Source organism: Dendrobates tinctorius, unplaced genomic scaffold, assembly GCF_039654945.1.
Source record: "Dendrobates tinctorius isolate UK_male_01 unplaced genomic scaffold, ASM3965494v1 ptg000019l, whole genome shotgun sequence".
Taxonomy (NCBI): domain Eukaryota; kingdom Metazoa; phylum Chordata; class Amphibia; order Anura; family Dendrobatidae; genus Dendrobates; species Dendrobates tinctorius.
This window is the reverse complement of record NW_027361687.1, coordinates 67,504,991-67,518,994: the sequence shown is the minus strand read 5'-3', so window position 1 is coordinate 67,518,994 and position 14,004 is coordinate 67,504,991. Positions and strand designations below refer to the sequence as shown.

General features: G+C 46.2%; 1 protein-coding gene across 1 annotated transcript in view; it reads right to left on the bottom strand.

Annotated features, from left to right (window-relative positions):
* The window catches only part of LOC141083032 (cell adhesion molecule CEACAM3-like), a 251,055-nt gene that overhangs the window by 175,120 nt on the left and 61,931 nt on the right, over positions 1 to 14,004 (bottom strand). Inside the window, exon 3 of the mRNA XM_073567181.1 lies at positions 12,439 to 12,729. Within this exon, the coding sequence (XP_073423282.1) occupies positions 12,439 to 12,729 (291 nt within the window). The remainder of the gene's footprint in view (positions 1 to 12,438; positions 12,730 to 14,004) is intronic.

Below are 14,004 nucleotides of genomic sequence, written 5' to 3'. Positions count from 1 at the left end.
CAGTGCAGCTGGATCAATCCTGACAGAAAAAAGGACCCGTCTGTCAACCCAAAATGTGGATGATCTAACCTTCATTAAAATTAACCATGCATGGGTTTCCAAGGATTTTGTCCCACCTTCCCTTGATGACACATAGGTTGCCAGAAAAATGGCTTGCTTTGGTCCTCCTCCTATTCCGCGAACTTGACCTATTTCGCCTTTTGCAGCAGCTGAATGACCCACATCTACATATGCCACTTTGTAAACCTCCCTAAGTGGGCGGCCCCCCCCCCATGGCCGGGGTCACCACCTAGCGCACAAAACCGTGCGAGTGCCGTTGCCCTGGACAGGTGGGTAGGCCGACTCTTGGGCGCGGGCACTGGCATAGGGTCCCTCATAGTGCAATCAAGTGTCTCTGACAGTGGTGGTGCACACCTGCCGTCAGACACACCGCCGTACTATGAGGGGCCCAGTGCCAGTACCGACTCCCACGAGTGGGCCCCCCTTGCTTGGGCAGGGCCCCAGCATTTGCAATGTTTACCTCTGCCTGCTCCTCCGCTGTGTAGTCTGTGCTGTCAAATCCTTCACTGGGACTGCCACTACAAATTGATTGAACTGAAAGATGATGGTTAAGATGTAGCTATGCCCTGTCCTGCTGGCCGGGCTCTAGCTCCAGAAGATCAATGGTTTCCATTTCTTATAGACATCGACTCACAATTACATGCAGTGGTAGTTAATCATCAGCTTTCACAGTTTTCCTACTCACAAACGTGTGACATTCCGGCGCACATTTCAAAATGTGCCCTCTCATGCCAATCAAATAGAATCGCCTACGGCCTGTGGCTTCTGTCTTTTGCACTCCAAAGTTACGTGACAGATCATGATAGTCAGTGAGCACCATGTTTACATCGCTCCCTGTGATAAAAATTGGATTCAGATGAGTAACAGTGATGGAATCAATGGAAGTGCGATACAGCAAGACTTTATGCACAAAAAAATGTTTTCACTGTCTCAACACACAAATTAATGGAGGGTCAGCATCGCCTATGAGAATTGTGACGGAAGTTTTTCCCGTGAATAATAATTCCTAGATTTCTGCAATCAATAGCCTTTATGTCACTAATTGTATGCATCTCATTTCCTATTGCGGAGAGGCTGGACTGTATTCCTGAGACAGAAATATATATGAAGATTTAAAAATAACACCAAAAGTATATAGTTGTGTACGCCTCAAATGCATTTCCTTTTTTCCACTTTTTAGATTGCTGTGTAATCCATACTGAGAACACGGAAATTTTACATGTTTAAACTATGCTATATATACCTGCGATCCAGTGATAAAGTACCCTTTCTCAACTTTGTACAATCTGGTCAAATCCATACTGGGCCTGAGAACATCTGAGTCTGCCTCCTGATCTATAGACATATATTTTTAATGTGTAAACTAGGCTACATATATACGTGTTATCCGGTGAAACTGTACCCTTTATCAACTTTCTACAATGTTGTTGAATCCATACTGGGCCTGAGAACGGCTGCCGAGCTGTTAAGCAAGCTACAGCACCTGTGGTTTTTCAGGAATGACGGTTAGGCCTAACTCCGGCATTGCGGATGACCTGAACTTACTGGGAAATCATCGTTCGCGGGGAATAATCTGAATCCCAGATCCCCATCACTAACGGAGTTCAGCAGGTTATCTGCACCTGTAAGCGACAAAAGCTGGTCCTTTCAGTGTAGCATGCATGGAGCCCCGGACATGTACTGGAATGCTAGACCTGTTATTGCTCGATCCCACATGCCACAGCCTCGCGTATCCCTCTAGTAAGCTTGACGCATACCGTGGGGCCATGCCGGAGTCTCGGTCGTTAACAGAATAAAGCTGAGAAATCGCTAGCACAACTACAAACGGACATACCACACCACACACAGAATCGACAAAGCTTGCAATCTGTCCATCTTTTCTTTAGTTTGTATGGTAGTGGTTTCCCGGGTGCAGTCCAATTAAGCCACAGGCTCCACTCCTGGTGGTGCCCTTTTGGACATTCCTTTAAGGTTCAGCTTTGCAATCATATTGCCCCTGGAAACCAAAAACTTTGCCTTCAGGGATGCTGTTTGGAGGTTCGTGGGAATAACGCCGCCCGATCAGCAGTCGGCATATGGGTCGCCCTCCCAGGGCTGTGGGGTACTCGGTACCGGGCCGGTGTCAGTGGGATGTGTCACAGCAGCGGTGACCCGGACGGTGGCCCTGGGCGCCCATGTAAATGGCGTGGTATAATGGTAAAGAGTTTATATAGATAGTTTGACGCCACCTGTGGTGTTCGGCAACATAGATGTTAGGCCGACGCTGCATGCAGATCCACTGGGACTGATGGTGTTGTGCAGCAAAGATGGTGAAGCTCCCCACAGGTGGAGCTGGATTCCCAGGGAAGTGTAGATGTAGTGATGGGGGAAAGGCACAGGCAGTGTAGGTGCTGGTACCCAGATGTATTGGTGCTGGAATAACTGTAGGACACCAGAGCGTGCAGTTCCAAAGCTTTACTCACAGTTTGCAGGTTACACAGATGCCTGCCTCCGTGCTGTGTCCTCCGGGTCAGGACCTCTGCAAAACCTCCGGGACCAGAATGGAAAGCTCCCTTCCAACACTCCACCAACATGTACCTTCCTGAACGTCTCCTTTCTAGCGCTTGTGGGGGAAGCACTCACAGGACCGTGGTTCACTGAAACGCCTCCTGTCTAACAGATGTTCCTCAGAATTTACTTGTATGGCAGACATCTGTAGCCTTTTCCTTCTGCCTCACACATGTCGATGCTGGGGCCTCCGAGCCTTAGTTGGGTACAGAGCATTTATAGCTGCTACTTCCCCCGGTTTCTGCTGCAGGAACGTCAGTGTCCCTACAAACTCGGAGACCGGAATCCAGACCATGCGCTCCAGCTAGGAGTGAGCCTTAACTCTGCTCATCCTCCAGCTCCCCTTCTCACATCCACACACTTCCCCTTCCCTGCACAGAGTGCCCTAACTTACCTCCTCCCGACCACAGAGAGCAGCTCCTCAGCAGTCAGGTTCAGAGGTCTCCCTGCTGGCCTAGAGTGGGAAATGTGTTGTGTGTTGGTTTCACTGCTAGAGAGATCCTTCGTTGCTCCCAAGCTTGACAACACACTCCCTAGGAGGAAGGCAATGCCATAGTGGCGACCGTACTCTTGGGGATGCCACAAGTGCACTGAGGCCCAGCCACTGCTGGATGATGCTGCTGGTACATTGACCCAGACCACTACATTCCCCTCGCACTCTACACAGCCAGAATCTGACCCAGAGGAAACTCAGGTTCCCCTTCCCGCATACTATACCACCTTACATGGTGACAAAGAGGAAGGTGCAGATGCAAGTGCAGGTTCCTTGAGCAGGTGGGGGGGCATACTCATGGGCGATGGCACTGGCACAGGGCACCGCATAGTACACAAAAGTGTCTCTGCCGGTGGGAGGGCCTAAACAGCCAAGTGCAGTGAGATGGAAGATGGGGACGACAAGGAGTTCAGAGTAGTGCAGGGATTCCCTAGCAAGGAGATTTATGTAATTGTTTTCAATGTTGGGACAGCAATTTTTGGGGAGCACTATACTCTGGTGAATGATATATGGGGCCCACCATACACTGGAGCATTCCAAAGGTGGACATCAGACACTGGAGCAGCATTTACAGGGCCCATTATTCACTAGAGCAGTAGAAATGGGGCCCATTATATATGGAGCATTATTTGGGCCCATAAGACAGTGGAGCTTCATCCATGGGGACCAACATATACTGTAGCATTATGTGGAGCTCATCATATACGGTTTGAAACATTATATGGGAATAATGATTCTGTATGGAGAAATATATGGGCCTCATTACTCTATATAGTGCACTAAGCACTGGCCATGATACTGTATGGAGTTATATACTGTCCGTTTTTGGAGGTATTGGAGAATTTAAAATGGATACCAGTCATGAGATGTAAGAAGTGAAGTATTTTTCATTGTACTATACTGCTATTTCTCTGCCGTATCGGAGCATCATGAGTTGTGGTATGTGTTAAAGGGGCGCTCTTTGGCCCTGGGCCCACGAAAACCTGGAGCCAGCCCTCCCCCCCCACAACTGTAGCCAAATAACCCCCATTTTTCAGTGCATAACTAGTATTATGAAGTTAATTAAGGTTGACAAGCTTCAGTAACAAGAATTTATGCTTTTGGCATTCAAATGGGCACTGTTGGTGTGTTTCCTGTCCTCCTCTCACTGCCGACTTTAATTCTCCATTGACTTACATTGGGTTTCGTGTTTCGGGACGACCCCGACTTTTCCCTATAGTCGGCCGATTTTGCTCGGCCCGACTTTTGGAAATGTCGGGTTTCATGAAACGAAACTCAACCCTAAAAAAACAAAAGTCGCTCAACACTACAAATAAGGCATCGAAAGAGAAACATTCCTCATTATATTATAATATTACACCGAGGGAAAAATCCAGGATGATTCTTCTGAGGATTTTTCTTTTTCGATCTCCTTCCCTTATTGGCCTCGACACCTTTTCTATGCCTGCTAATTTTAATGGAAAGATGTCTCCTTTGTGCACATGCAAAAATTGTTCTGATATATCTGAAGCAACTAGAAGAGGCTGTATCCCTAAGGGCAATAGATAAAAAATGGTCAGAATATCTATATGTGGCGTGTCCCATTATCTGTATTTATCACTGACTTCTGAAAATCCACACAGATGGATTTTTTCACCACCATTTAGACGTATTATAGCAGGTATTGGGTCATTAGGTGAAATATTGGGAGCCTGGGTGGACCATTATCTTCAATCCAGTCTATATTAGCGACACTAAGGCTGGTTTCACATTTGCGTTTTTTTTCGCGGTAATTTAGCGCTAAATAGCGCATGCGTTTTTTTTCCTATACTTTGCATGGGATGCGCTTATGTGCACATACACATGCGTTTGTACGCGTTTTACCGCGCATGCGTTTTTTTGCGGTATGAGCTCGGGCGCACAAAATGCAACTTGTTGCATTTTTTGTGCGTCCGATTTGCCTCAAAAAAACGCATGCGCGCGCAATGCGTTTTTTTACAGCAAGACACCCAATATAAGTCTATGGGTGCGCATTGGCATGCTTATGTATGCGTTTTTTTGCACATGCGTTTTTTTTTGTTAACCATGGAATTTAGGGGTTTGGGTTAGAGTTAGGGTTAGTTAAGGGGGTTTAGGGTTAGGGTTAGGGTCAGGGTTAGGGTTAGGGTTAGGGTCAGGGTTAGGGTCAGGGTTAGGGTTAAGTATGGTTTGGTTAAGGGTTAGGGTCAGGGTTAGGGTTAGGGTTAGGGTCAGGGTTAGGATCAGGGTTAGGGTTAAGTATGGTTTGGTTAAGGGTTAGGGTCAGGGTTAGGGTTAGGGTCAGGGTTAGGGTTAGGGTTAAGTATGGTTTGGTTAAGGGTTAGGGTCAGGGTTAGGGTTAGGGTTAGGGTCAGGGTTAGGGTCAGGGTTAGGGTTAAGTATGGTTTGGTTAAGGGTTAGGGTCAGGGTTAGGGTTAGGGTTAGGGTTAGGGTTAAGGTTAGTTAGGGTTTGGGTTAGGGTTAAGTATGGTTTGGTTAAGGGTTAGGGTCAGGGTTAGGGTTAAGTATGGTTTGGTTAAGGGTTAGGGTTAGGGTGAGGGTTAGGGTCAGGGTTAGGGTTAGGGTTAGGGTCAGGGTTAGGGTTAGGGTTAAGGTTAGTTAGGGTTTGGGTTAGGGTTAAGTATGGTTTGGTTAAGGGTTAGGGTCAGGGTTAGGGTTAAGTTTGGTTTGGTTAAAGGTTAGGGTTAGGGTTAGGGTTAGGGTCAGGGTTAGGGTTAGGGTTAGGGTTAGGGTCAGGGTTAGGGTTAGTAAAGTCATGGTTTGGGTTAGTATGAGGGGCCACCTAATGTTGGAAAAAAACGCAAACGCGGTAAAAACGCACTAAAAACGCATAAAAACGCTGCGTTTTTTTCATGCATGCTCATAAAAATGCTTGAAAAAAACGCAGCAGTTGTATGCTTTTGTATGCATTTTTCAATGCGTTTTTTTGAGGGAAAAACGCGCTGCAAAAAAAAGCAAGTGTGAAACAGGCCTAAGGCTGGTTTCACATTAGCGCTTTTTCAGCGCGCGCACGGCCGGGGGTAGCTCCGCCCCCGAGCCGGCTCTCTGCCCGGCGTGCCCGCCCCTTGCTTGTAGCGCCGCCTCCTAGCGCACAGCGGCGCCTGCGATCGGCGCACCCTATCTTTAGCATTTTGCATTTTTTGTGCGTCCGATTTGCCTCAAAAAAACGCATGCGCGCGCAATGCGTTTTTTTACAGCAAGACACCCAATATAAGTCTATGGGTGCCCATATGTGCGCATTGGCATGCTTATGTATGCGTTTTTTTGCACATGCGTTTTTTTTGTTAACCATGGAATTTAGGGGTTTGGGTTAGAGTTAGGGTTAGTTAAGGGGGTTTAGGGTTAGGGTTAGGGTCAGGGTTAGGGTTAGGGTTAGGGTCAGGGTTAGGGTCAGGGTTAGGGTTAAGTATGGTTTGGTTAAGGGTTAGGGTCAGGGTTAGGGTTAGGGTTAGGGTCAGGGTTAGGGTCAGGGTTAGGGTTAAGTATGGTTTGGTTAAGGGTTAGGGTCAGGGTTAGGGTTAGGGTTAGGGTCAGGGTTAGGGTTAGGGTTAAGTATGGTTTGGTTAAGGGTTAGGGTCAGGGTTAGGGTTAGGGTTAGGGTCAGGGTTAGGGTCAGGGTTAGGGTTAAGTATGGTTTGGTTAAGGGTTAGGGTCAGGGTTAGGGTTAGGGTTAGGGTTAAGGTTAGTTAGGGTTTGGGTTAGGGTTAAGTATGGTTTGGTTAAGGGTTAGGGTCAGGGTTAGGGTTAAGTATGGTTTGGTTAAGGGTTAGGGTTAGGGTGAGGGTTAGGGTTAGGGTCAGGGTTAGGGTTAGGGTTAGGGTCAGGGTTAGGGTTAGGGTTAAGGTTAGTTAGGGTTTGGGTTAGGGTTAAGTATGGTTTGGTTAAGGGTTAGGGTCAGGGTTAGGGTTAAGTATGGTTTGGTTAAGGGTTAGGGTTAGGGTTAGGGTCAGGGTTAGGGTTAGGGTTAGGGTCAGGGTTAGGGTTAGTAAAGTCATGGAAAAACGCGCTGCAAAAAAAAGCAAGTGTGAAACAGGCCTAAGGCTGGTTTCACATTAGCGCTTTTTCAGCGCGCGCACGGCCGGGTGTAGCTCCGCCCCCGAGCCGGCTCTCTGCCCGGCGTGCCCGCCCCTTGCTTGTAGCGCCGCCTCCTAGCGCACAGCGGCGCCTGCGATCGGCGCACCCTATCTTTAGCATAGGGTGCGCAGATCGTGCGCAGGCCGTGCGCTAGTTGCGCTTTGACCTGCGCTGCGCACTTTTGACGGTGCGCTGTGCGCGCCAAAATCCGAAAAGTTTGATTTTGGCGCGCACGGCGCACCGTCAAAAGTGCGCAGCGCAGGTCAAAGCGCAACTAGCGCACGGCCTGCGCACGATCTGCGCACCCTATGCTAAAGATAGGGTGCGCCGATCGCAGGCGCCGCTGTGCGCTAGGAGGCGGCGCTACAAGCAAGTGGCGGGCACGCCGGGCAGAGAGCCGGCTCGGGGGCGGAGCTACCCCCGGCCGTGCGCGCGCTGAAAAAGCGCTAATGTGAAACAAGCCTAAGGCTGACATTTCTACTTTTGGCAATTTTGAATGGAAGTCTTCATATCATTGGTTACGATGTGATGTAGTAGGTTTGTATCCATCTATACGGCATAATTTTAAAAAAAACACATGTCTAACATTTATTCAGGATTTTCTCATTTCAGAGGTTCGATTTTTACTCACGCACATTTTATTTTCTTTTGGTAATTTTTTTTTTCTGCAAAAACAGGGTGTGAGTATGGGGGCAAAATATTCCCCTTCTTTAGCAAACATTGTTATAGAGGTCTGGCAAGAGATATTTCTACTGATTTCAGGCCTTTTGATACCAGTATTATGTGGTATGGTCGTTTCGTAGATGACTTTCTTTTGATATGGGATGATACAAGTAAGAAAAAGAGACACTTTTTCAGATGTATTAACTCCAATCTATAGAAGATTAAATTTGCCCTTTTTTATTTTAACAAAATTATTTTTTGGATATTTCGTTCATTGCGAATCCCTCTTCCAAAAGGGTTAACATAGTACATTGTAGAAAACCCACTGCTGCCAACTCTATAGTCAAAGCACAGTCCTGCCATCCCTCACATATTATTACAAATATTCCAGTGGGAGAATGAATAGGTCAGTGTTCACACCAGCAGAATTCTGCTACTGAGTCTGGGAAAGTGAAACTCTGATTAAGAAAGGGTTTTTTTCCAACTGGACCCTTAACCAAGCTGAGAATATCATCACCATCATAAAACTATCTCCCTGCAGTGAAGCCGGATCCCACGTTACCTAATCTCATTATGTCCCTCTTATTAGGTAAGTAGCCAGAATTTGCTGACATTGGGCTCTTACATTCCCTTTTCTTTTTTCTTCTTTGGATAAAAGTACATCTTGCACCGCTTGGCTCTCTTTAGAAGGATTTTATATACATGGCCAGATAAGCTGCACCTCATATCATCATACACAAAAAAAAAAAAAAGATTTTTTTCACCTGAGGATCCAGTGCTGGAGATTTACTTCTTCGTATAAAGAGTATAACGCCCATAGTACTGGAGAAGTTGTAATGCCAGCACCCTGTTCTAGGCAGTGGTAGCAGCACCAGCTGCCATGCCCCTTACCCGCATCCTCAGCTGGCACAGGCTCCCTCCACCACAAACCTCCGCTCCATGACCGACGACTATCTGATAACATGGTATTAAATCATAGTGGATGGCAGTGTATTAGATGATGAGCACAACATGGCTGGCAGTGTGTGAGATGATGAGTACACTGTGGCTGGGAGTGTACGAGCACACTATGGCTGGCAGTGTATGAGATAAGGAGCACGCTATGGATGGCACTGTATGATATGATGAGCAGACTATGGCTGGCACTGTATGAGATGAGGAGCACATTATGGCTGGTAGTGTTTGAGATGATGAGCACACTATTGCTGGCAGCGTATAAGATGATGAGCGCACTATGGCTGGCAGTGCATGAGATGATGAGCACACTATGGCCAGCAGTGTATGAGCATACCGTGGCTGGTAATGAATGAGATGATGAGCACACTACGACGGCCAGTGTATGGGATAGTGAGTACATTATGACTGGCCGTGTATAAAATGAGTACATTATGGCTGGGGTGGCGCCCTGTGTATTTGCTGTCACAAAATGGTTAAATATGTACTGTTTTGTATGTGTTTTGTGAGCAATGGCAGTGATGCTTTCTCTGCTAGAGATCACAACACACACAATTTACCTCACTCCCTTACTTGTCTGAAGCTTAGAGCTTTGCAGACATACCCTAACTGGGAGGGGGAGGAGTCAAGTTGTTGTTTTCAGTGAAGAAGGAGATAATGGAGATTGTTCCTGGAAGCCATGACATGCGATTCCTTCAGGAGCAAAGCTAAGAAGAATCAGGGAGTCAGCCCCTAGGCCAACCATGCTTTCAGAGCAGGGTGGTAAGCTGAGAGACTGTGTGAGTTTCTACAACCAACAGCAAAGTGTTTTCCCCTGGAAAGACTGCAGCAAACTAGCATCAGTGAAGGATTGTGCAAGAAGAAACTTAAGCTTCACACAGGATCCAAGCTGCAAGTTGCCAGAGGAGGAGTACACAGTGAGTAGTGGCTATACCGGAAGTTCTAGACTCCGGGAAGCCTTGGTCCCATATGGGATTAGAATAGCAGGAAGCTTATACCGAGTCTCAGCAGAGTGAATTATAACTCCCATTCTGCAGAGCAGACTGTAACCTGGTGAGAATTGTAATATCTCTTCTGAACTGCCCTGAACTACAGTAAATGATAAAGTGACTTTCCTTGTCTCCTGCCTGATTACTCCGTGCCTTCCTTTTCCATCACAATCTCTGGAGGTCAGCCCTGGTTGGAGAGGGTTAAACATTTGCACTGCTATCACCATCTACTCCCCCATGGTTCATCTGCAGTGTCGGCTATACTACAGTCGAACACTCCAATCGGCATCACGAATCACTACATAAACTTTATCCCCAATCAATACTCCCCTTTTACATGATTTCCTGGGGCCACGGACTGGGTCACTGCCACTGCTACACATCCCTTTATGACGACCGGCCCAGTACCGAGTATCCCACGGCCTCTGGGGCGTGTCACTGGCAGCATATGTGATGATGAGCACACTATGGCTGGCACTTTATGAGATGATGAGCACACTATGGCAGGTAGTATATTAGATGATGAGCACATTATGGCTGGCATTGTATGATATGATGAGCACATTAAGGCTGGCAGTGTATGATATGATGAGCACACTATGGCTGGCAGTGTATGAGATGATGAGCACACTATGGCTGTCAGTGTATGAGATGATGAGTACGCTAAGGCTGGCAGTGTATGAGATGATGAGACCACTATGGCAGTGTATGAGATGATGAATACACTATGGCGGGCACTGTATGTGATGATGAGCACACTATGGCTGCTAGTGTATGAGATGATGAGCACACTATGGCTGTCAGTGTATGAGCACACTATGGCTGGCAGTGTATGAGCACACTATGGCTGGGAGTATATGAGATGTTGAGCACAGTGGCTGGCAGTGTATGAGATGATGAGCACAAATATGTCTGGCAGTGTATGAGATAAGGAGCACAATATGGCTGGCACTGTAAGAGATGAGGAGAACCCTATGGCTGGCACTGTATGAGATGATGAGCACACTATGGCTGGCAGCATATGAGCACACTATGGCTGGCAGTGTATGAGATGATGAGCACACAATGACTGTCAGTGTATGAACACACTATGTCTGACAGTGTATGAGATGATGAGCATACGTAGGTTGGCAGTGTATGAGATGATAAGCACACTGTGGCTGTCAGTGTATGAGATGATGAGCACACTGTGGCTGTCAGTGTATGAGATGATAAGCACACTGTGGCTGTCAGTGTTTGAGATAAGCACACTATGGCCGGCAGTGTATGAGATAATGAGTACAGTATGATTGACAGTGTATTAGATGATGAGCACACTTTGGCTGGCAGTGCGTGAGATGATGAGTACCCTATGGCTGGCTGAGCACACTATGGCTGGCAGTGTATGTGCACACTGTGGCTGGTAGTGAATGAGATGATGAGCACACTATGGCTGGCAGCTTATGAGATGCTGAGTACACTATGGCTGGCAGTGTATGAGATGATGAGCACACTATGGCTGGCAGAGTAGAAGATGATGAGCACACTATGGCTGGCAGTGTATGAGATGATGAGCACACTATGGCTAGCAGTGTATGTGATGATGAGTGCTCTATGGCTGGCAATATGTGAGCACACTATGGCTGGCAGTGTATGAGATGATGAGCACACTATGGCTGTCAGTGTATGAGATGATGAGTACACTGTGGCTGTCAGTGTATGAGATGACGAGCACACTATGGCTGGCAATGAGAGGATGAGCACACTGTGGCTGTCAGTGTATGAGATGATGAGTACACTGTGGCTGTCAGTGTATGAGATGATGAGTACACTGTGGCTGTCAGTGTATGAGATGATGAGCACATTATGGCTGGCAGTGAGATGATGAGCACACTTTGGCTGGCAGTGTATGAGATGATGAGCACACTATGGCTGTCAGTGTATGAGATGATGAGTACACTGTGGCTGTCAGTGTATGAGATGATGAGCACACTATGGCTGGCAGTGAGAGGATGAGCACACTGTGGCTGTCAGTGTATGAGATGATGAGTACACTGTGGCTGTCAGTGTATGAGATGATTAGTACACTGTGGCTGTCAGTGTATGAGATGATGAGCACATTATGCCTGGCAGTGTATGAGATGATGAGCACACTGGCTGTCAGTGTATGAGATGATGAGCACACTCTGCCTGGCAGTGTATGAGATGATGAGCACACTGGCTGGCAGTGTATTGGATGATGAGCACATTATGGCTGGCAGTGAGATGATGAGCACACTTTGGCTGGCAGTGTATGAGATGATGAGCACACTATGGCTGTCAGTGTATGAGATGATGAGCACACTATGGCTGTCAGTGTATGAGATGATGAGTACACTGTGGCTGTCAGTGTATGAGATGATGAGCACACTATGGCTGGCAGTGTATGAGATGATGAGCACACTGGCTGGCAGTGTATTGGATGATGAGCACACTATGGCTGGCAGTGAGATGATGAGCACACTATGGCTGGTAGTGAGATGATGAGCACACTTTGGCTGGCAGTGTATGAAATGATTGTACTATTGCTGGTATTAAAGTGATAGATTTTCTTGGGAGAGGTAATTCTGTGAGAAGCACAAGGTAACTGGTGTAGTGGTGAGGGACAGATAGATGACTTACGGTAGACTTGGAGCTGGTACTGTGCTGTTCGCATTTCTCCATTGCGGAGCTTTATACTGGCGCTATACATCCCGTTGTCTTCCTGCTGCAGATTTAATATAATTAATGAGCCGTCAGGGTCACTCGCGAGCTTCCCACTGTATGTTCTCGTTGAGTTGATGGGTTTTTGTGGTCCTGTTGATGCGATGCGATTATGACCAAAAAGCCAGGTGATATCTTGTATGTTCATCTCAGGCACTTTTAGTGTTACATTGTTGCCATTCTCCCCAGTTACATTTGTTGTCTTGACATCTATAAAGCAGCAGTAAAAAACAAGGGAGAAAAGAGAAGGGAGTCATCTCACCAGCTACAATGACACCAGTACTGTGGAAGGAGCAATGCAAGGAGCCACCCAGGCCAGGGCTGCAAACAGCAGTAATACGAGAAAAAAATCTCCAGCGATGGATGCTCAGGAAATAAAATCTTCAGTTTATTAAGAGAGAAATCCATAATGCAGACAGACCGATTCACACAGGATCTATGAAAACCAATGCGTTTCGGCGTATAGCCCTAATCATGGTATCAAAGGAATGAATATACAACAGCAATAAATATGACTGGATTTCGGTCACATGTACGTATAGCATCCAATCAGAGGAAACTGTAGGTCCAACATACTAAATTATAAACAGAATATTGAAATACAAATAAGGCATCGAAAGAGAAACATTCCTCATTATATTGTAATATTACACCGAGGGAAAAATCCAGGATGATTCTTCTGAGGATTTTTCTTTTTCGATCTCCTTCCCTTATTGGCCTCGACACCTTTTCTATGCCTGATAATTTTAATGGAAAGATGTCTCCTTTGTGCACATGGAAAAAATGTTCTGATACATCTGAAGCAACTAGAAGAGGGTGTATCCCTAAGGGCAGAAGATAAAAAATGGTCAGAATATCTATATGTGGCGTGTCCCATTATCTGTATTTATCACTGACTTCCGAAAATCCACACAGATGGATTTTTTCACCACCATTTAGACGTATTATAGCAGGTATTGGGTCATTAGGTGAAATATTGGGAGCCTGGGTGGACCATTATCTTCAATCCAGTCTATATTAGCGACACTAAGGCTGACATTTCTACTTTTGGCAATTTTGAATGGAAGTCTTCATATCATTGTGATGTAGTAGGTTTGTATCCATCTATACTGCATAATTTAAAAAAAACACATATCTAACATTTATTCAGGATTTTCTCATTTCAGAGGTTCCATTTTCCATTTTTACTCACGCACATTTTATTTTCTTTTGGTAATTTTTTTTTTCTGCAAAAACAGGGTGTGAGTATGGGGGCAAAATATTCCCCTTCTTTAGCAAACATTGTTATAGAGGTCTGGCAAGAGATATTTCTACTGATTTCAGGCCTTTTGATACCAGTATTATGTGGTATGGTCGTTTCGTAGATGACTTTCTTTTGATATGGGATGATACAAGTAAGAAAAAGAGACACTTTTTCAGATGTATTAACTCCAATCTATAGAAGATTAAATTTGCCCTTTTTTATTTTAACAAAATTATTTTTTG